We start from the raw sequence: 20,862 nt of genomic DNA, 5'->3' as shown, positions 1-20,862 counted from the left end.
AAGGCCCGGCCAGACCCACTGTGGACAGAGGGTGCCTTGAAGACACAGGCTCAGCAGGCAAAGGCCTGGGCCACTCCAAAAACCCACGACTAGGGAGTCCAGGACTCAGAGGCAGGGCTCATATGGAGCACACCAGCTCCCATCCCCCAAGATCCCCACACCCTGAGGGGGAGCCTCAGAAATGCGCCCACCCCCTACAGTGAACTCCGGCTGCCCCAAGATGAGGCTTCCCTGTAGCACCTGACCCTGGCTGGGAACACTGGCTCCCGAGGCCTCCGGGAACCCTGCTGTCACTGCCACTGTGAATGGTCGCAGTGGCAGCTCTGAAGTTCCAAGCACCTGTTCTGTGCCAGGCCCAAGGCTGAGCCCCCTCTCCTGCCAAGCAGCATGCAGCCGGCGAGCGGGCACTGCTGCTGCCGCCGTGGGGGTGCGGGTCCCGGCCCAGGCCTCCGTGCTGCATGGCCCTGCACGGGTGACCTCGCTCTGTTCTCTGGCTCTGTTCCCTGGCTTCCTGCTCAGTAGAAGGGATGCCGGTCCCCATCAAGGCACCCACTGCTGCGGGTTGTGGTGAAGATGAAATGGGCAAAGGCCTGGCCCAGTGCCCAGCATGCCTGCTGCTCTGTCTTAGGCTCTAGGGGGCTGCCTCACCCACCTGCCTGCCCACTCTGCCTTTGGGGCCTGAGGGGATCCCTCCAGGTGGCGGGGGCGGCCCCTGGAGCCCAGGACAAGCGCACAGACCAAACTGACAGGACCAGGGGCTGCGTGCTCCCGGGTCTGGTTTCTTCCCGCAAGCCCTGATGGGGGCTTTGGGGGAGGAAACGCCCTGAGGCTGCAGCCCAGCCGCTCCCGGTGCTCGGGCAGCAAGTGCGAGGTGAGGAGGGGCTGCCACGGGAAGCAAAGGGACGGACGGGCGGGATGGAGGGGAGAGCGGAAGGCAGACAGCAGAGAGGCGGGCTTGGGGGGCGCGAGGCGTGCCACACATGGCTGCAGAGACTCAGAAACCTTAGAGCTGAGGGGACAGTGGGTGGGCCGGGCTGGGGCTCTGGCTCCGGTCCCAGCAACAGTGCTGCAGGAGAGAAAGGGTTAACGGGGTGCAGGCCAGGAGAGGAAGGAGTTAAGGAAGCAGCCACCAGCAGCGGGGAAGGAGTCAGCTCACATCCGGGGGTGGGGGCAGGGTCTGTCTGTATCCTTCATCCCCCTGGCCCTGGGAAATGGGGTGATTAACACCCACCTTCAGATTGGGAAACTGAGTCAGAGGCAGGGGACGGGCTCATGTGGCCTTGCGTGGCATCTGCTCGAGGGGAAGGGGCCAGGGTGGTTTGCACACCAGCTCCTGTCTCTGGGCTCGGGGGACACTGGCCTCTGTGAGCTGGGTTCTGGGCTTCCCGCAAAAGGAGGACCAGGGCGGGTGGGAGCCCTGGGAGCTGGGAGATGTAGTTCTGAGCCACAGAGCCCAGGCCTGCAGGGCTAAGAGTCTAGAAAGAGTCCAGTCCTCCCACGGTGGAGGAGATGCTGAGGCAAACAGGGAGAAGGGCCAGCAGTCAGGAGGGGACAGTCATGGCGGTGCGGTCAGGGGGGTGAAGGGCACAGTCACTGCAAGGAGGCAACTGCTGCAGAGGGAGGGCTGGCTCCAGGAAGGCGGGCAGGGAAGGAGAGCGAGGGCAGGAACACGAGGGAGGTGGCGCTGCGGGGACGCTGGTGGCCCGCGCCCCCACTGACCTCGCACTTGCTGTTCCAAGTTCAGGATGACCGAGACGGCCTGGTGCAGGATGAGCAGTTTGGTCTGGGGCTTCTCGCTGTTGAGGTGCAGCTGGCACATGCGCCCCAGCTCCTTAAAGGCCTCGTTGATGTCACGGACCCGCAGCCGCTCCCGGGCGTTATTGGCCACCCGGCGCTCCTTCTCCCGCTCGGCCTTCTGCTCTGGGGGGAGAAGGTCGTCCTCGTCCTCGTCTGGGCTACGGGGGAGGGCGCCGGGAGGGGGCCAGAGGGAGACAGTGAGGTTGGGGGACGAGCGTGGGGCCCGCCGACGGCCTCCCGGTGTGGGTGCAGTGTGTGTGTGGCCTGTGCACATGTGCTTCCTGATGGGGTAGGGGTGGGGAGGGCCGAGGTGGGGGCTGGCACCTGGTCCGGGCCCGGGGGGCCTTCAGCTCCTTCTTCTCCTCCTCCGAGTGGTCAGCCGCCGACGTGTTCTCCTCATCCTCCTTCTCCTCCCGCTTGATCTCGCCGGCGGCCGCCGTGGCACCTGCTCGCCCTAGCCCTGCAACAGGCCTGGGGTCAGGGGCCTGCATCGGCCTCCAGGGCCAATGACATATCTCTCTGTGCTCCTGTGGTGAGGGGCTTGGGCTTTCCTGGAAAAACCAGGTATTTGCCAAAAATAAAAACAAAAAACCAACAACCAGAACTGGATCCCTACCTCACGCCATGTGTAGCTACCAATGTCAAACAGATTAAGGACCAGAAGGTGAAAAGGAAAGAGTTTTACCACCTTTGGAACAAAGTGTGCAGAAATTCTGCAGTAACTCAGGGGCAGGAATCTCCTAAAATGCTAAAAGAATGCTCTGGTTTTTTGGAGAAGGAAATTATTTCAATCATTGATTTAAAAATATGCAACACTTCGGCCAGGCATGGTGGCTCACACCTGTAATCCCAGCACTTTGGGAGGCCGAGGTGGGTGGATCACGAGGTCAGGAGATCAAGAACATCCTGGCTAACATGGTGAAACCCAGTCTCTCCTAAAAATATAAAAAATTAGCCGGGTGTGGTGGCGGGTACCTGTAATCCCAGCTACTTGGGAGGATGAGGCAGGAGAATCACTTGAACCCAGGAGGCGGAGGTTGCAGTGAGCCAAGATTGCACCATTGTACTCCAGCCTGGGTGACAGAGCGAGACTCCGTCTCAAAAAAAAAAAAAAAAAAAAAAAAAAAAATTGGAACACTTCAGGAATTTCCACGTCATGTTTTGCAGATGCTATGCTAATATGTGTCATTCTCATTTTAGTCCAAGAGCTGTCCAAGCAAGTGCTCAAAGAGCTGCTTTTAAAAGAACACAACAGGCTAGTCACAGTGGCTCGCTCATGCCTGTAATCCCAAACTTTGGGAGGCTGAGGTGGGAGGATCACTTGAGGCCAAGGGGTCATGGCTACAGTGAGCTGTGATCACGCCCCTGCCCTCTGTCTGTGTGATAGGATGAGACCCTGTCTCAAAACAAAAAAAAAAAAGAAAAAACAAAAATCAATAAGCTTAACTTTTATCAAAGTTGAGAGTTCCTGATCAGCAAAGATACCAGGCAAATAAAAGCATTTGCCAAAGAATAGAAGACACCCTCCACAGACGTAGCCAACAAGGAGGTGATCTCCCACACATACAAAAACCTCTGACAAATCAATGGGAAAGGACAGAAAGAAAGGAGCTCAGTAGAAAAATAAGCAAGGTATTCAAACAGGCATCTCATAGACAATGAAACCACATGCCCAGAAACACGTGGAAGTCCGCTTCAGCACATCAAGACATTAAGGAAATGCAAATTAAGGCTGCGATGCGCTACCCTTTCATACCCAGTCAGCTAGCGAAGTTGAGAGACCTGAACATTCAAAATTTTGTCTGTGGGAGGGCAAGTTGGCCGCTCTGCAAAATAATTCATCAGCCTTTCCTCTGAACTGACGACAGGTGTATCACACCCTTGATGAGCAGGTTGGCAGGAAAGCATGATGTTGGGATGGCCTAGTGCCCCACGCCCAGGCCAGGGTCAACGGTGCACTCAAAATGAGACCCCAGCCGCTTGCACCACACACGTACCCCATACACAACATGAGCCAGCAAACCATGTTTGGGGTGTAAAGAGCATGCTAGCGGGACGCTGTGTTCGTGAAGCTCAAGAACAATAACAGCAAAACATGTGGCTTAAGGGCACACAGCTACCCCAAACGCATGCGGCCACTCTGCATTCAGCACGACCTGGGCCACCCCCAAAACCCGGGATCGGGGAGTCCAGGAATCAGAGTCAGGGCGCACATGGAGCAAACCAGCTCCCAAACCCAAGACCCCCGTACCCTGAGGGGGAGCCTCAGAAATGCACCCACCCCCAACAGTGAACTCTGGTGCAACTGGCCAACACCAGCCACCAGGACCAGCCCAGGCCTCAGTATACGAAGTGAAGGACAGGAAAGAACCAGAGGAGAACCTGCAGGCAAAAGACTAAGCTTGGGGTCACCCCTGGAAACTGCTGACCTGTGGGTCCGTCCTGGGCACTGCCTACCTGTGGGTCCGGACCCTTCTCTGGGACGGGGTCGTCCCGGGCACTGCTGACCTGTGGGTCCGGACCCTTCTCTGGGACGGGGTCGTCCCGGGCACTGCTGACCTGTGGGTCCGGACCCTTCTCTGAGACGGGGTTGTCCCGGGCACTGCTGACCTGTGGGTCCGGACCCTTCTCTGGGACGGGGTCGTCCCGGGCACTGCAGGGTGGTAAGCAGCATCCCTGGTCCCCACCCACTCCATGCCAGGAGCCCCCCCTCAGCTCTGACAACTGCAGCTGTCCCCAGGCATCACCCAGTGTCCCCTGGGGGCAGAGCTGCTGGGGTGAGATGCCCTGGCCTAGGGGTGATAAAATCAAGGTACTTGGAAAGGCTGACTGGAAGGCACGCAGGATTCCTGGGATGGTGGAGGAGACAGGGCCAGGACAGGGCCCACAATGACCCCGCCTTCTCCTGGGTCTCTCATGGGTGTCTGAGACGCTCAACAATCCCCAGGCCCAGGTCCAGATTTGTCCCCAGTCCGTTCCTTTGTCCCCTTCCTTACGGGGTTCCCAGCCCCAGTGTCACCCACAGCTCGGGCCAGAAATCCCAGAGCCACACTGCCTCCTCTCAACCTCAAGTCGGGTCCGTCACAAATCCTGGGGGCCCCGCCTTCCGGAGATGCAGGGACCACCCGCTGCTCACCCCTCCCAGGCCCCTGGACCAGCCCTGTGGCCTCTGCCCTGGTCTCCGGGTGCCACTCATGGTCTGTCCTCCAAGCAGCCACCAGAGGGTGTCTGTGAGCACCTGGGTCAGGTCCCATCCCTCCTCACCCTACAGCTCTCCATGGCTGCCACCTCTCTCATGGTGAAATCCCAAGTCCTCCCTGTAGCCCGTCGGGCCCTGCATGACCTGACCTGCCCTCCTCTCCCTGCCCTCCCCCTTCCCTCTCTCCCCCTCCTCACTCTGCTCTAACCCCATGGGTCTCCTGGCTGTTCCTCCCAGGAGCAGTCCATCCCCAGGGCCTCTGCCTGAAACCCTCCTCCTCCAGGTACTTGCCTACTCTCACCTCCTCCCAGACGCTGCCCAAACATCACCTTGTTGCCTCCAGGGCCACCATCTTCAAAGCCATACAAAACCCCCAACCCACTCCGGCCACTTCGTTCATTCTCCCTGGCACCTGTGCTGTACAGCGAGCTCCTGGTCTGTCTTCTCCAAGGCAGGGTCATCCTGCTGCACCCCTTGCCCCCCTTCCCCAGTGCCAAACACTGGCAGGCACATGGCACGTGGGAGCAGGCGGATGAAGAAGCAGCCCAGAGCCGTCCACCTCACACACCCAGGGCCAACGCTGGCCCCGCTGGTCTCACCCACCCTCCTGAAATTGCTGACTGGGGCGCCTGTGTCATCAGGTACCCCCACGGTGACCGCACCTGCCCTGGGTTCCCACCCTGACTCCAAGCATGGGAGTGCCTCAGTTTCCCCAACTGGAACCAGGGACCGGACAGTGCCAAGCTCAAGGGCTCACCGCTGTAGGAGTCGGGAGGCCGTGAGAGGTCGGGGAGGGCGCCCGGCTGGCTGGGGAGGGCCGCGTGGTTGTGCATGAGGCTGGTGCTGCCTGCAAGGCCATCCTCGGGGTGTCCGCCTCCAACCTGCAGGCGTGGGAGAGGGGCGCGTCAGGGGGAGCCGGGTCCCTGCCCACTGCCCAGCCCCACCCTCGCCCGGTGCTCACCAGGCCTGCGTGCCGCCCGCCCAGCGACATGGGGCCGGCGAAACCCGAGGCCAGCGCCCCATGGCCAGGTAGCAGCGTGTGCATGTCGCCGGCTGTGCCCACGGCGTGGCTGCGGAGCACGTGGATGGCCTCGTCCAGGTGGTCTTCTATCTTACTCTGCTGCAGGGTGGGGGATGGGTGGTGAGGGGCCCGGGCCCGGGCTGCGGGACCCCACAGGACCCCATTCATGTCCCTTCCGCATGCAGGTGGCCGGTGGTCCTGTCTTCCCCTTCCCTGAGAAGCTGTGTTTTGGACCAGCTCAAAATGTGTGTGCCTTGGTGGCCACGAGGCCTCAACTGCAGCTTGGGACTTATTTACGAGAGATTAACTAAAACGTTTCTCCTTCTCAAGGGGCATCTGTCCTGCACATTCTGCCAGGGAAAGGTGGGGCGGGGCGGGGCGGGGTGGGCGCTCACCAGGCCGTGGAGACCCCCGTCGTAGCTGGGCGATAAGGCACTGGGGGCTCCTGCTCGAGGCCACTGCGACGTCCCTGGAAGGGGGTGGGGGCACGTGAATGGGGTGCAAGGGGCAGGGTGTGAGCACGGCCTGATGCCTGTGGGGAGGGATTCATGAACCGCCTGTCCAGCCTCCGGTGATGCCCACGACGGCCATTCCGGGGCACCCCACACCGACGCAAAGCAGCTCTCAGCCCCGCCAGGCAGGGATGCTGGGTGCCCAGTGGATACTGCCGTTCCCATCTGAGCCTGTTTCCCCATCTACAAAATCCAATCCCCCACCCCAGGGGGTAAAGCGGCAGCACACAGCCGGGGCTCCTCCCCATGCCGCCCCACCCTGGCTGACCCACTCCGGGCTCCAGCAGCAGGCAGGGAAGTGGCAAGTTCCAGGTGGGACCAGACAGGCCCAGGTGAAGTGAGGGCTCCTGGCGCTTCCCATGGGGCAGAGGTGAGGACTCACGGGTGTTTTTAACCACCCAGACCTTCTGGAAACCTCCAGCTCTCACTCCCACTCCGCCTGCACCTGCCCCCCACCCCCTGCCAATAAGCAGGCACATCCTCACAGGGATAAGAGGGTCTGCCCCCCGGGCCAGAGTCCCGCAAAGGGTAAACAGCCAGTATCTAATAAATACCCGGTGGGTGAGCAAATAGCAACATGCACATGTTCTAGAGTCCAGGCCACAGCCCTGGCGCCGCTGGCCCCATCGCATCTGGGAGCTGCTGGGCACGCCAGTGTCCCCTCATGTTCATGCTGCGTGAACTGCCAGGTTCTGCCTCCTGGCTTTGCCTGTGCTGTGACCTAACCCGGACGCCACCTCCCAGCCCTCCCTCACTGCCTGGTTATGCGCCATAGCTTTGGAGGGCTGGCTTGGAGACTGCCTCCACCAGGCGGCCTTCCTGGATTGCCCAGTGGAACACAAGCCCACAAGGGATTTCCTTCCACTGTCAGTTCCCGACCAGAGATGCCACAGGCCCCTGGGGGTGGGCTGCTCCCTCCCACCTGCCTGCCCATCCCAGCAACGAGCAGGCACCAGAAGCAGCCTCCCCCGTCCCCCCAAACCCTCACAGACCTGCCAGGCCCTGAGGGGAGCCCACGGGGGTGGAAGGGCTGGACGAGAAGTTATTGCTTGAGTGATCCGGGGAGTAGATCTGCGAGTAGGACCGGGAGAGACGAGACGGGAGATCAGGGGCCGGCCTCTCGGGCCACTTGCCTGGCCACCCCCGTGCCCCACGCCTCACCCCCCGTGCCCCACGCCTCACCGAGGCCAGTGCTTTCCCGAGGGCATCCCCGGAGCTGCCGGCTGTGGTCCCTCGGGAGCCTGTGGGTGGAGAGAGGTGAGGCCCACGCAGCCCAGCCTGGGTGCCGCCACCGACGGCAAGCTCTCCTGCGTCCCGCCGTCCCGCACAGACACCACTGCGCTGGGGAGAGCAGCCTGACTCGGCTCCGGTTTCTGTCTGACCCCCCGGAACCGGCCTCCGCAGGGGTGACGCACTGGGGATAGGCCACTGGCAGGGGACCCTGGGGATAGGCCACTGGCAGGGGACCCTGGGTGAGCGAGCCCCTCTCCAAGCCTGGGTGTCCCTCTCTGAGCCTGTTTCCCAGCTGTACGGCGGGAAAGCCGCGCCTTAAAGAGCTGTTTCCAGACATCCCAAGCCCAGTGCACGCGGCAGGCCCTACCGACAGCGGACAACGTGAACTGACGACAGCTCGCTCTCAGGGTCAGCAAACGTGCCTGCGCCCCCCCCGTGGAGTCCTCGCCAGCCCCCAACTGAGCCCACCCAGGCCCTGCCTGGAGCTCAGTGTCCCCTCGGAGAGGCCGCATCCCAGGGAATGGCCATACCCAGAAGGCTGTCGGCCCCGCTGACAGGCGGCGTGTGGCTGGAGACGCCACCGTACGTGGCTCCGGGGGCCGAGGAGAAGGAGGATGCAGCCGGGAGCCCACCGTTCACCTCTGCTCCGTGCAGCTGGTAGCCCTGGGGGCCGGGCAGGAGGAGGGTGGATTAGATGAGGCACTGCTACCCTCCACCCACCCCGTCCCCTGCCCCGGGCCCTACCATGCGCTCATGCTGATGCAGGCCAGCAAACGTGCTGCTGCTTCCACTGCTGCCCACGGGGCCGCTGCCAGGCGGGAGGGGCAGGGGGGATGAGCCCCCACCCAGCATGGGCCCGAAGCCTGCCTGGCCCGGGGGACTCCACAGCTCGGCTGAGGGGTGCAGGCTGCCATCTGTGGAGAGGGACTGGTAAGGCGGGGGCCGGGTGGGGAACCCTGGCCCTGCCCCACCATCCCTGGCGAGCCCCCCGCCGCCGTGTACCTGCCATGTAGAAGGGGGCGGGATAGGCGCTGCTGGGGGTCTTGGCGGACGGGTAGGCGGCGGCATCCCTGCCGTAGTCCTCACCTGAGCTGGGTGGGTATACCTGTGGGCGGGTGGGTGGTGGGGGGTGCACAGTCAGGACGGAGGGGCTGCGCGGGGTCCATCAGCCCACACACCTTGCAGGCCTCACTAAGCCTGGCCTCCTGTCCCCTCTCCTGGTAGCACATTTACCACCCTGTTTCCCTTCCCTGTAAAACCACCCCCGTTTTGGGTAAATCCCAGCCCCTTAGCCCAGTCTGAGGTTCTTACGGTGTCCTTGTCTCTCTCTCTCCTGCTCCTTTTCCAGCCCCCACCTCCTGCCTCCCTGAACTTCTGACCTTTGTACCTGAGGACTTGGATCTGGCTCTGCCTACTAAGCCTTTTTCCTCCTTAATCCAAAAAACACCTATTGATCCGTCAAAACCCCAGCTCCAACACCCCCATCCCATTCTTCTCCCTTGTTCCCCAGCTGGAATCAATCCTCCAGCCCCAGAGCAACATTCATCTTTGGCTAAAGTAACAGGAAGAGGGATCTGTGATTAGTGCCAACTCTGACTGGCTGGCACTGCCTGGACTGTGGGGCTGGGGCCAGTTGGTAACGTCTGCCCCTGTGCTGCAGCAGAAAGTGTGCTGGGTGGGCCTGATGTTGTAAGACACTGGGGGGCGGTTTCAGGGCAGAGAAAGTGTGTCCCGGGGAAGGAGGGGAGCTGTACTGTTGGGAGCAGAGCCTGAACACGCTTTTGGCCTGGGAAACCAGCCTGACTCTAACCCTAAACCCGGGCCTGTGGGGAGCTGGTCAGCCCGAGGGGAGAGGAGACGTATGCCCAGGGCTCTTGGGGCCAGCACGCGGGCTGGGCAGAGGGTGGTTGGTAGTTACTGAGCTGGGGAATCAGCAAATTGCCGCCCCCTCCAGTGAGATGAGACCGCAGGAGTGTGGCACAGCAGCCTAGACCATCTGCGGGGCCTGGCAGGGAGGCAGGGATGCAGGACAGCCTGAACCCACGAGGACGTAACAGGGAGCCCCAACTGTGCACGCCCCCACCTTTTTTTTTTGAGAGGGAGTCTCACTCTGTTGCTCAGGCTGGAGTACAGTGGCACAATCTTGGCTCACTGCAACCTCCACCTCCTGGTATCAAACAATTCTTCTGCCTCAGCATCCCAAGTAGCTGGGATTACAGGCATCAGCCACCACGCCCGGCTAATTTGTGTATTTTTAGTAGAGACGGGGTTTCACCATGTTGGCCAGGCTGGTCTCGAACTCCTGACCTCAGGTGATCCGCCCGCCTCGGCCTCCTAAAGTGCTGGTATGACAGGCGTGAGTCACCACACCCGGCCCAATTGTGCCCTTTCTAAAGGGGCCTCAGACACCAGAACCGCCTTTCTCTCAGAACAAGACAGAGGCTGGACCTAGGGAATGAGCTCCCTGCCTTCCCTCGGAAGCGGCCTCCTGTCAGAGCTCGGGCCTTGGGGCAGATCTTGGCTCAGAAACCGCGGGGGACCTGTTCACTCACGGCCCACCCCCCATGTGTGTTCCCAAGCTTCGCCAGGACATGGGGCCTGGCACTGCCGCTGACGAACTGTGGGGTCCCTTCTCCCTTGTGCGACTCACCGAGGATGGGAGACCCGGCGGGACCTTCCGGACCTTCTTGGGCTGCGTGTCTGTTAGGAGCGAAAAGGGTGAGAACCGGCCACCGGCCATGAGAACAGCCCCTGCCCTGCACCCTGGAGGAGAGACCCTCAGAATTCCCGTTTCATAAATAAAAAACCTCGGGTCAGTCGGACACAGTGCCTCACACCTGTAATCCCAGGACTTTGGGAGGCCAAGACAGGCGGATCATGAGGTCAAGAGATGAAAACCATCCTGGCCAACACAGTGAAACCCCGTCTCTACTAAAAATACAAAAAGTCTGTAATCCCAGCACTTTGGGAGGCCGAGACGGGCGGATCACGAGGCCAGGAGATCGAGGCCATCCTGGCTAACACGGTGAAACCCCGTCTCTACTAAAAATACAAGAAAATTAGCCGGGCGAGGTGGCGGGCGCCTGTAGTCCCAGCTACTCGGGAGGCTGAGGCAGGAGAATGGCGTGAACCCGGGGAGGCGGAGCTTGCAGTGAGCCGAGATGGCGCCACTGCACTCCAGCCTGGGGCACAGAGCAAGACTCCGTCTCAAAAAAAAAAAAAAAAAAAAAAATACAAAAAGTGGCCGGGCGTGGTGGCGGGCGCCTGTAATTCCAGCTACTTGGGAGGCTGAGGCAGGAGAATCACTTGAACCTGGGAGGCGGAGATTGCAGTGAGCCGAGATCGTGCCACTGCACTCCAGCCCGGGTGACAAAGTGAGACCCCGTCTCAAAAACACAACGACAACAAAAAATCTCGAGTCTATCTACATGGCTCCAAAAATGTAGAAGAACCATGACAGTTTTCTCCTGCGATGCGCAGTTTGGAAAACGAGGAGTTGATGGGTCCTGAGCGAAGGCTCTGCTGAGAAGCCCCGTGGCCCCACCCTCCTTCCAAGATGGCCCCGACTATGACACGCAGTCAGGCCTCACCACTCGGGGCTGCTGTTTGCAAACCCGCCTGTGGGACAAAATCCATAACCCGGAAATCAGCACTCAGGCGCCTTCCCGATCACTCGCGGACATGGGCAGAGCGGAAAAAGGTCGAGCGGCCCACGCACACGTGCCCAGCCAAAGCGGAACAAAGGCCGCCTCCCGCATCACAGGGCTCCTGTCCTTGGTGTATTCAGAGCCACAATTTTTTACGTTTTTGTGCTTTTTGTGGGTGATCTCACGCTTATTTTTTTCAGGCAGGGTCTTGCGCTGTTGCTCAGGCTGGAGTGCAATGGTGCGATCGCAGCTTACTGCAGCCTCGAACTCCCAGAGTCAAACCATCCTCCTGCCTCAGCCTCCTGAGTAGCTGGGACCACAAGCGTGTGCCACCATGCTCAACTAATTTTTAAAAGTTTTTGCAAACGTGGGATCTCCCTATGTTGCCCAGAATGGTTTCCAACTTTTGGCCTCAAGTGATCCTCCTGTCTCGGCCTCCACGGTAGCTGGGACACCAGGTGAGTGCCACCACGCCTGGCGAGTGCGCTGCGTGGACCCAGGTGAGTGCCACCACGCCTGGCGAGTGCGCTGCGTGGACCCAGGTGAGTGCCACCACGCCAGGCGAGTGCGCTGCGTGGACCCAGGTGAGTGCCACCACGCCAGGCGAGTGCGCTGCGTGGACCCAGGTGAGTGCCACCACGCCTGGCGAGTGCGCTGCGTGGACCCAGGTGAGTGCCACCACGCCTGGCGAGTGCGCTGCGTGGACCCAGGTGAGTGCCACCACGCCTGGCGAGTGCGCTGCGTGGACCCAGGTGAGTGCCACCACGCCTGGCGAGTGCGCTGCGTGGACCCAGGTGAGTGCCACCACGCCTGGCGAGTGCGCTGCGTGGACCCAGGTGAGTGCCACCACGCCTGGCGAGTGCGCTGCGTGGACCCAGGTGAGTGCCACCACGCCTGGCGAGTGCGCTGCGTGGACCCAGGTGAGTGCCACCACGCCTGGCAAGTGCGCTGCGTGGAATGGGCGCCGGGTAGTTCGAGGTGCCGTCCAGTGCTCCTGAGCCCAGAAGGCTGTGATGCGCCTTGCAGGGGATGCCCAGGCGTGCACGTTCTGCTCAGGCGTGAGCAGCAAGGCTCAGTGTAGAGGAACCACGATGCACCTCGTGAGGCGTCTTACACAGAAACCACATGCACAGAGCCCGCACCCATCAGCCACAGGAACCGCGGGACCAGAGGCTCGTAGGAACCTCTCCCTGGACATGTCACAGGAACAATCTATCAGCCCCGTGCACAAGTCGTTGCAGGTTTTGCCACAACGGTTTGTGGCAGCCTCATGGGCCAGGGCCACCGGGAGTAACGAGCCCCCGCCTGCCCCGGCCTCGTCCCCCATCACCGTCCACCCCTCCCACGGCCCAAGCGCCTGGCGTCCAGCCAGAACCTGGAAGGTGCAGGGTGTGCTCCCTCTGGTGCCCTCAGCTAACGGGGGCCCCCCACCTCCCTTTGTAGGCCCCTTCCCTGCAGCCCCCGACGCCCTGGCCAGACCCCGCTCACCTAGGCTGCCGTCCGCCGCTCTCCGCCGGGAGCTGCCAGAGTAGGAAGGGTAGTACTGGGAGGTCCCCTTCATGCCCGAAGGGGACAGGGGCCCGGGGCTGCTGAGCGCCAGCTCGCCCGACAGGAAGCCAGCCTGGTGGGGAGCGGGTGGTCAGGAAGCGCCGGGCTGGCATCCAGACCCCAAGCTGTTCCATTCAAGAAAAAACTGCAAAGGCCGAGGCTGCTCGGACCCGCCCCTCGGTGGGCGATGCCCCTTCCGCCTGCTCGCGGAGTTTCTGTCTGACACCTGCCGTGTTTCTCCGACTTAAGACTGACCGCAACCCACACTGCTGTCTTCACAAAGAACGAAAGACTGAGAAACAGAGGCCAGCGCGGCTAACCCAAGGGGCTGCTCCCTGGATTCTGAGACGCGAACGTACAAAGCTGCGTGGCTCAGCGTCTGTGCACCCGGCTGCTTCCTATCTTTTTGGTTTTGTTTTGTAAAACCCTCGGTTGGGGCCAGGCGCGGTGGCTCGAGCCTGTAATCCCAGCACTTTGGGAGGCTAAGACGGGCAGATCACGAGGTCAGGAGATTGAGACCATCCTGGCTAACACGGTGAAACCCCGTCTCTACTAAAAAATACAAAAAAATAGCCGGGCGAGGTGGCGGGCGCCTGTGGTCCCAGCTACTCGGGAGGCTGAGGCAGGAGAATGGCGTGAACCTGGGAGGTGGAGCTTGCAGTGAGCTGAGATCCGGCCACTGTACTCCAGCCTGGGCGACAGCGCGAGACTCCGTCTCAAAAAAAAAAAATAAATAAATAAAATAAAACCCTCGGTTGGATTCTGTATGTGTTTGTGTGAAATGGGCTTTCTTCCTGGGGAGCCAGGGCCACCCTGAGCCGGGTCCCGGAACCGACTCCTGCATTTCATCTGCTCTATCATCATCCAGTGGCCCCATGCGGTGGCCCAGTGCCCAGGACAGGGCCTTCTCCCGAGGCCCAGCCTCTCCTGAGCCTGCATCCTGTGTGGCTATCGCGGGGCTCGATGAGTCACCAGGGAACGCCAGAGAGCAGGGCCCGAGACCTAGTTCTGCTTCTCGGATGCGGAGCCCCGGACCTGTGTATTCCTGTCTGTAAAACGGGCACGTAGGCCGGGGCCCCTCGTGGGGACTGACTGGGGAAACACGAGTGTACCCCTGGCACAGAGCCTGGTACCCGGCTGGCCCTCCATCACGGTGGCTGCTGCTGTTCTGACTTGGGCACAGAGAACACACAGATGGCCCCATCTGTGACAAGGCCGAGCCCCACCGAGGGCCAGGAGCTGAGGGCAGGGACAGAGACGAAGTCCTGGGATGAGGGAGGAACCCTGGGAGTGCCCAGGACTGGAGGCTGCACGGGACCCCTGTGACCCCTGGTCACAGCCCCCAACATCCCCGCCCCTAGCCTCACAACCAGGGCCAGCATGGGTGAGGCTTTTGGCTCCCCAGGGGGTTCACACCTGCAAAGGCCTGCTGCGTGGCCTGTTTTCCTACCTGCCACTCAGGTGGGCGGGCAACGGAGCCCCTCCAGCTGAGCATGGCAGTCCCACAGGCCTGGGCCTCCCTGGTCCTCACCTGCTTCCCCACTCCTCCCGGTCCACACCCACCCAGCCCACCCTGGCCCAGGCCCAGCCTGGTTTCATTGCTATCAGGAAGCAAACAGAAGCTGGCTGAGCCAGGAGAGCTTCTGCAGATCAGCGAGGGTGGGTGACACATTTGTTTACAATTAAAATACCCCCCAGGCCGGCCTGAGCCCCTCACCTGAGTCAGGCCGCCCACGCCTGCGTCTCTCCCAAAGGAGGCATAGGCACCCCGCTCGCCGCTCTTGCCTGCAAGAGGAGAAGGAAGGTTAGTGGGAGGTGACCCCAAGGAGCATCCTGAGGGCCCCCCGAATGCCTGACATGTGTCCACATACAAAGGCTCTCAGTACGTGCACACGACTGAGAGCACCGTGGCAGGACGCTGGCAAAGCCTGACCCCAATGTGCCCGTTTCAGGGAGCCCTGACCCCAGTGTGCCCGTCTCCCACAGAGCCCTGCCCTCGGTGTGCCTGTCTCCTGCCCACCAGCGACAGGCTTGGGGACAAGAAGGGGTCCCCGATGATTTTGGCGTCAACACTGAGTGTTTGCAGCCCACATAAGCCCTGCATGGGGGGGGTGGGAAGGGGACAGCAGAGCTTGCCGGGGCCGTGCTTCCTGCTGCCAGGACCCTGCCCTTCCTGAGCCTGTTTCCTCTGTTCCAGGCGTTGAGGGGCTGATGCCCTGGGGTGCTGAGCTCAGAGGCATTTGTCTGTCCCAGGGGACAGGCCTGGGGGCCCTGGCAGGAGCCCCGGGGCCTGTGCACACAGCATCAGGTTCAGCGCACGGGTCCCTGGGTTCCCCTGGCACAGGCTCCCCCAAAGTGCCCAGCATGCAGCCTTCAGGCCAGGGTTCATTCACAAATGAGCATGTGACCTGCGCTCCGCCAGTAAGCACCTCCCTGGGGTGCTCAGTGACAACGGGCAGGTGAGGCCTTGGGGCTACAGAGGGGGACAGCTGGCCGGGGCGAGCCCCCAGCATGGAGGGCCTGGGCTACAGAGGGGACGGCTGACCGGGGCGAGCCCCCAGCATGGAGGGCCTGGGGGGCTACAGAGGGAAACAGCTGGCCGGGGCGAGCCCCCAGCATGGAGGGCCTGGGGGGCTACAGAGGGAAACAGCTGGCCGGGGCGAGCCCCCAGCATGGAGGGCCTGGGCTACAGAGGGAAACAGCTGACCGGGGCGAGCCCCCAGCATGGAGGGCCTGGGGGGCTACAGAGGGAAACAGCTGACCGGGGCGAGCCCCCAGCATGGAGGGCCTGGGGGGCTACAGAGGGAAACAGCTGGCCGGGGCGAGCCCCCAGCATGGAGGGCCTGGGGGGCTACAGAGGGGTACGGCTGGCCGGGGTGAGCCCCCAGCATGGAAGGCCTGGGCTACAGAGGGGATAGACTGCCTGGGTGAGCCCCCAGTGTGGAGGGCCTGGGGCTGCTGCAGAGACGCCTGGATCCAGCCTCGCCTGAAGCAGGCACCCGATTACTCAGCACCTGAGCCACTTAAATCCCCTTCTAGCTGACACTGGGCACAGAATGTGACTGAGGCTGCTGTGAGGGGCTGAAAAGCGCAACTGACTAATGTACATTATTCTCGAACCAGGAAAAAGTTCTCCAGTTTTTGAATTTTAAAAGTTCAATGATATCCCAACTCCTCGAACAAATGCTACTGTTTTTTGCCTCCCATTTCCTCATCTTGGTGACCCTGGGGACATGGGGAAAATGACAGCCACGACCCACTCCACAGGCCACACCCGCCTACAGGAGCTGCTTGCTCAGCAACTCGGGTGACAAAACTGAGGCCAGAGGAGCCTGAGGTTATGCCCCCACATGCCTCCCTGGGACCCCCACCTGTCCTCTCCAAGCTGCTTGGCTATGGCCCAGGCCCCACCCGTGGGGGAGGCAGATGGGATATGGCTGGAGTCGGGGCACTGCTGGCTGGGCCGTGGGAACTGCCCGCGTCAGCCCTGCCCACCCTGGGGCCACTGGGGACATGAGGAAGAGGCCGGGAAGAAGGAACAGCCAGTGGGGAACCGGCCCTTCCGGGTGCAGGGGCCACCCAGGGCGGGGGGGCCGGGGCCAGACCTCACCTACCCCGTGTGGGGAATGGGCAGAAATCGCCTGTGGCAGGTGGTGGGCCCTCAAGCACACCCGCCCCCACCTTCACACTATTCGCTTCCTACTTATGACACCAACCGACTCTACTGTGTTCCAAGTCCTAGGCCGGGCAAAGTGAGACAGGACCACCCCTGCCCCGCTGTGGGGCAGAACCAGGGGCTGCCCTTTAGGGTCCAGAGAAAAGGCTGGGTCCCCCGAAGTCCTTCGGGCCTCAGTTTCCCCCCTGGCCAACAATGCTGAGGGGTACACGGTGCGCACCCAGGCCCTGCAACAGGTCCAGCGCTCTGCAGCTCCCGGCTTCTGAGCAGCGCATGCCCCCACCGCACCACGAAAACCACGAGGAAACCCCGCCTCAAACTGTCGGCTTCCAGAGACCGGGAAGGATCCTGCCTCCCAGGATGACTGAGGGATGAAACCACAAATTCCACAGCGGAGGCACTGGGGCAGGAGGCTGACCACGACAGCGGGACCCCCGAGCCCCTTGCTAGTCCCCCACGCAGCAAGACCCCCGCAAGACCCCTGCCTAAGCCCCCCGAACCCCGGGGCACAGGACTTGCCACTCCCGCAGGAGGTGGAGGATGTGAAGCTCGGGGGATTTCCTGGGTCACCCGCAGGAGGGACGGCACACAGGACACCATCCCAGCCACAGCCCCAGGTCAGCCCCACCCAGCCACAGACCCTCGGCCAGGTGCTCTTCCCAAGCATCGGTTCGTTCCCCTGCAGCACGGGTGGGCCTGCACTGAGGCTGGGATAGTCACAGGACCAGGCACCAACCCCCACCTGGCATTTGGCAGGGCCTGCAGAGCTGGGCCAGTCCTCACCCACCTCCCTCCGAGAAGGTTCTCCCTCAGAGAAGGTCCCTTTCCTACAGTGGGGAAACTGAGGCTCAGAAGAGGATGGTGCTTGCCCCGGTTCCGTGGTGGGGTGGGACCAGATACCTGACCTGAGTCGTCATTCTTTTTTTTTTTTTTTTTTTTTTTTGAGATGGAATCTCACTGCGTCACCCAGGCTGGAGTGCAATGACGTGATCTCGGCTCACTGCAGCCTCCACCTCCTGGGTTCAAACAATTCTCCTGCCTCGGCCCCCTGAGTAGTTGGCACTACAAGTGCCCAACACCATGCCCGGCTAATTTTTGTATTTTTGGTAGAGGCAGGGTTTTACCATGTTGGCCAGGCTGGTCTCAAACTCCTGACCTCAGGTGATCCACTCACCTCGGTCTCCCAAAGTGCTGGGATTACAAGCATGAGCCACCGCGCCCGGCCTGAGTCACGATTCTCTCAGTTAACAGGAGGGCCCCCCAGGGAGAGAGGGCGGGCGGTCTGCGGAAGGGCACAGGCTCTGACCACCGCACACGCTGGCCGCCTTCCCGAGTCTCCAGAACTTCCCAGCGGGCACAGGCTGGCCCTGCTGGCCCCTCCCCAGGAAGCAGGAGGAAGAAATCCAGGAAGTGGGGTCTGGACCAGCCTCCCTGCCTCTACACTCAGGCGGGGAAGCCGAGTCGCAGGGCGCCGTGCTAGGGAGTCCAGGCTGCGTCCCCTGCACCTCCCGCAGCTGCTCCCAGGACGGGCAGAGGCTTTGGCAGTCCGACACCCTCTGGGTGAATGCCGGGGACCTGCCTGGCACTGTGCGTGCACTGACCACGCCAAGGCCCACGTCTGCACAGCTGTGCACGGCAGAGGGACCGCACCAGGCCGGGCACTCACCTCCCAGTCCTGGTCCCAGGAATGTGGATGAAGAGAGGCTGCTGTGCGACTCAGTGAAGTGGGTGCCCTCGCTGAAGGTCTAGGGGAGACGTGGTGGGGATGAGAGGTGCTGGGGCTCCACAATCCGCCCCCTACCCCCATATTACAGCTGGAGAGGAAGGACTCAAACCCACGTCTCCTGGTCCAAACCCCTGGAAGACTGGCCCCTTCTCTCAGTTTGTTTCCCCACACCGCCCGCCCCCCACTCTGGGGACAGGAAACTCAGGGTCTCAGGCCTCATGGGGGCTCCTACCCGGCTGGGGTCAAAGGAGGAGCTGTTCTGGTCGCCGCTGCCCCAGGAACCTGAGCTGGGCCGGTCCTCAAGACCTGCAGGCAGGACAGAGAGAGTTACAAGTCACCCTCACGCCTGCCCAGCTCTGAAAGCTTCGGTTTCTGTCATCTCAGGGGCAAGCCTCAGCGGACCCAGGGAGCTTGTGGAACCCTTCCTAACCTAGGCTCACCCCGTCTGATTCATGAGGACACCAGTCAGCAGTTAACACCCAGACACCCTGGGACTCGGAGCATTCACAGGTCCATAAACTTGAATAACTCTTCCATTGGCTCTCTGCTGGCAAACTCCTACCCACCCACTGAAGCCCCAGCCATCATGCCCTCCTTGGGCAGAGACCTCGCTCTCACGCCGAGCTTCCTCCCCATCAGTCCCAAGTCCTTCCCTCTGGCCCAGCCCTGACTACGTGGGCTGGGGTCTGTGTCAGATGCAGATGCTTCCGACCCTGCAAGAAAGGCTCATGAGAGCATGAGGGTGTGGAAGCTGAACCATGCACTCTGGGGGGGCCCAGGGTCTCCCTGTCCCCAACTGCCAGTGCGGGAGGTGGGGCTGCCCTTTGCTGAAGCAGCAGCAGAGGCCCACCCACTGGGCAGGAGACTGGCAGCCCGTGAGGGTGGAGCCGAATCTCGTCACCCGGAACAAGCCCAGTGCCACCAGAGGCCCGCGTGGGGCAGGAGTTGCCGGTGCAGCAAGGGACGGGATGAGGACCTTGGTCCCAGGGCGGGGCGGGCGGGGCCCTTATCTCTCAGAACACTCGCAGGCAACGCCCAGGACTCCAGAATCTTCTGCCCTGGGCAGGGCGGGCCTGCTTGGATCCTTTCCCCTTCCATCGGGGGCCATAGAGCACACCCTTGGAGAAGCAGGAGCAGCCCTGGGCCTCCTCAGCTTGGCCACGGGGCCAATGCCCTGCCTTGGTTTCCCTCTCCATAAACGAATTACAAACGGGCCCTACTTTTAAAGGGCTTGGGGTGTCCATGTCCAACTCTCAAGTCCAGGGGCTTCCCAAGAGCCAGGCCTGGGGTACCCAGCCCAGCGCTGCTGTCTGTGACAGGCACAACCTCAGGCTGTTCTCCCCACGCGGACTCCACACGGCAGGCTGCGGGACCCAGCTCCGCTCCTCCGCCCCACCCCTCTGCCCTCCCTGCTCGTGGGCACCAGAAACTTCTTTCAAATTGCATCCTTCTATTTCGGTGCCTTTGTGTTAATCATTCCCCCCGGGGAGTATTGGTGTTTAATTGCTGTCTGATTTGCATAATTATGCATATTAATCTCCAAGTCTAATGAATATTCATATGCCGCATTTAGATTTTGTTTTCTAATCAAAAATTTCCAATGTGATTATGAGTAGGGGGCTGGGATGCTGCCTTGGCTGAGCTGGGGGCCAGGCAGGGGGCTCCTGTAGTCTCCAGGAATCCACACGGCATTCGCTGTCAGGTCTAGGCCATCTGCACCCTGAGGTCCTGGTCCTGCACGTGGGCCCGGGCGAACAGGGCAGCTGCTGAGGCCAGGGCGCGCTGGCTGTGTGGGTGGGAGGGCAAAGCGCCGGCACCCTCTGGGCCTCAGTTTGCCTATACGCCACCTGTCCGCTGTCTGGTCCCCTCTGGCCATAGTCCGCTCCCCAGGAGGTGCAGAGACCCCCAACTGAGCAAACGGGAGGCTCCTGGCACCCAGCCCTCACCCCCTGGAAGGCGTGGCATGGTGGGGGGCCTCCTTGGGGCCCCATGCCCAGGTTGCCCCCGAGGCTCACTCCAATAGGTCCCTGGCAGAGGCAATGCCTCAATCTGCTCTTTCGGGGAACCCTCCCTCACCCAGTCCTTGGCCTCCTCCTCCTAGAAATGACAAAAATAGGGACAGCCCCCACATTAATAGTTATTAAAATCCCCCCACCGATTAATTATGCATTTTAATAATCTACCATGAATATTCACAATGCATCCCCTGCTCCTTTTCTAATTAAAATGTACTAATAGAGTAAGACGCTGCTGTCAGAGTCTGGTTTTCTGTGATCTCTTTGGTGAAGCACTGCAGAGTTTTAACCAGGAAGGGCACCTTCCTGCCCTGGGCCAGCCTGGCTGCCTCAGGGAGAGGCCTGCAAGTGGACGGCATGGGGGAGCTGGGGAGAGGGCCCCAGGAGCTGCCCATCCCTTGGGCTTCGGTTCCTATTCCAGTCACAGGGGTATGGAAGCTGCCCACCTGCCTGGGCTGCCATGAGGATAACAACGAATAATGCTGCTT

General features: G+C 61.5%; 2 protein-coding genes across 23 annotated transcripts in view; both read right to left on the bottom strand.

Annotated features, from left to right (window-relative positions):
• Positions 1-20,862, bottom strand: part of LOC126942883 (cytochrome b-c1 complex subunit 10) — a 57,603-nt gene that overhangs the window by 13,529 nt on the left and 23,212 nt on the right. Inside the window, exon 1 of one of the 11 annotated variants that reach the window (XM_050771018.1) lies at positions 12,731-12,740. The exons of 5 other annotated variants lie outside the window; for them this stretch is intronic. The gene's annotated coding sequence lies outside the window, so the exon portion shown is untranslated. Of the gene's footprint in view, positions 1-6,165; positions 6,176-6,984; positions 6,995-8,189; positions 8,200-8,493; positions 8,504-8,727; positions 8,732-12,730; positions 12,741-20,862 lie in introns of those variants that run through there. 5 more of the 11 variants (XM_050771026.1, XM_050771023.1, XM_050771020.1 and 2 more) reach the window with 5 other exon arrangements.
• The window catches only part of TCF3 (transcription factor 3), a 47,045-nt gene that overhangs the window by 3,913 nt on the left and 22,270 nt on the right, over positions 1-20,862 (bottom strand). For 5 of the 12 annotated variants that reach the window (XM_050770291.1, XM_050770290.1, XM_050770292.1 and 2 more), the window contains 14 exons: positions 18,592-18,665; positions 18,300-18,378; positions 14,675-14,742; positions 12,898-13,030; positions 10,413-10,462; positions 8,765-8,867; positions 8,507-8,676; positions 8,293-8,425; positions 7,712-7,770; positions 7,522-7,600; positions 6,413-6,486; positions 5,958-6,116; positions 5,754-5,877; positions 2,122-2,257 (listed from right to left, as the gene is read on the bottom strand). In XM_050770291.1, coding sequence (XP_050626248.1) covers positions 2,122-2,257; positions 5,754-5,877; positions 5,958-6,116; positions 6,413-6,486; positions 7,522-7,600; positions 7,712-7,770; positions 8,293-8,425; positions 8,507-8,676; positions 8,765-8,867; positions 10,413-10,462; positions 12,898-13,030; positions 14,675-14,742; positions 18,300-18,378; positions 18,592-18,665 — 1,441 coding nt within the window. Of the gene's footprint in view, positions 1-1,719; positions 1,956-2,121; positions 2,258-5,753; positions 5,878-5,957; positions 6,117-6,412; positions 6,487-7,521; positions 7,601-7,711; positions 7,771-8,292; positions 8,426-8,506; positions 8,677-8,764; positions 8,868-10,412; positions 10,463-12,897; positions 13,031-14,674; positions 14,743-18,299; positions 18,379-18,591; positions 18,666-20,862 lie in introns of those variants that run through there. The other 7 variants (XM_050770287.1, XM_050770286.1, XM_050770295.1 and 4 more) reach the window with 4 other exon arrangements.

This window comes from Macaca thibetana, chromosome 19 (genome assembly GCF_024542745.1).
Source record: "Macaca thibetana thibetana isolate TM-01 chromosome 19, ASM2454274v1, whole genome shotgun sequence".
NCBI lineage: Eukaryota > Metazoa > Chordata > Mammalia > Primates > Cercopithecidae > Macaca > Macaca thibetana.
This window is presented reverse-complemented; position numbering and strand designations above follow the sequence as displayed.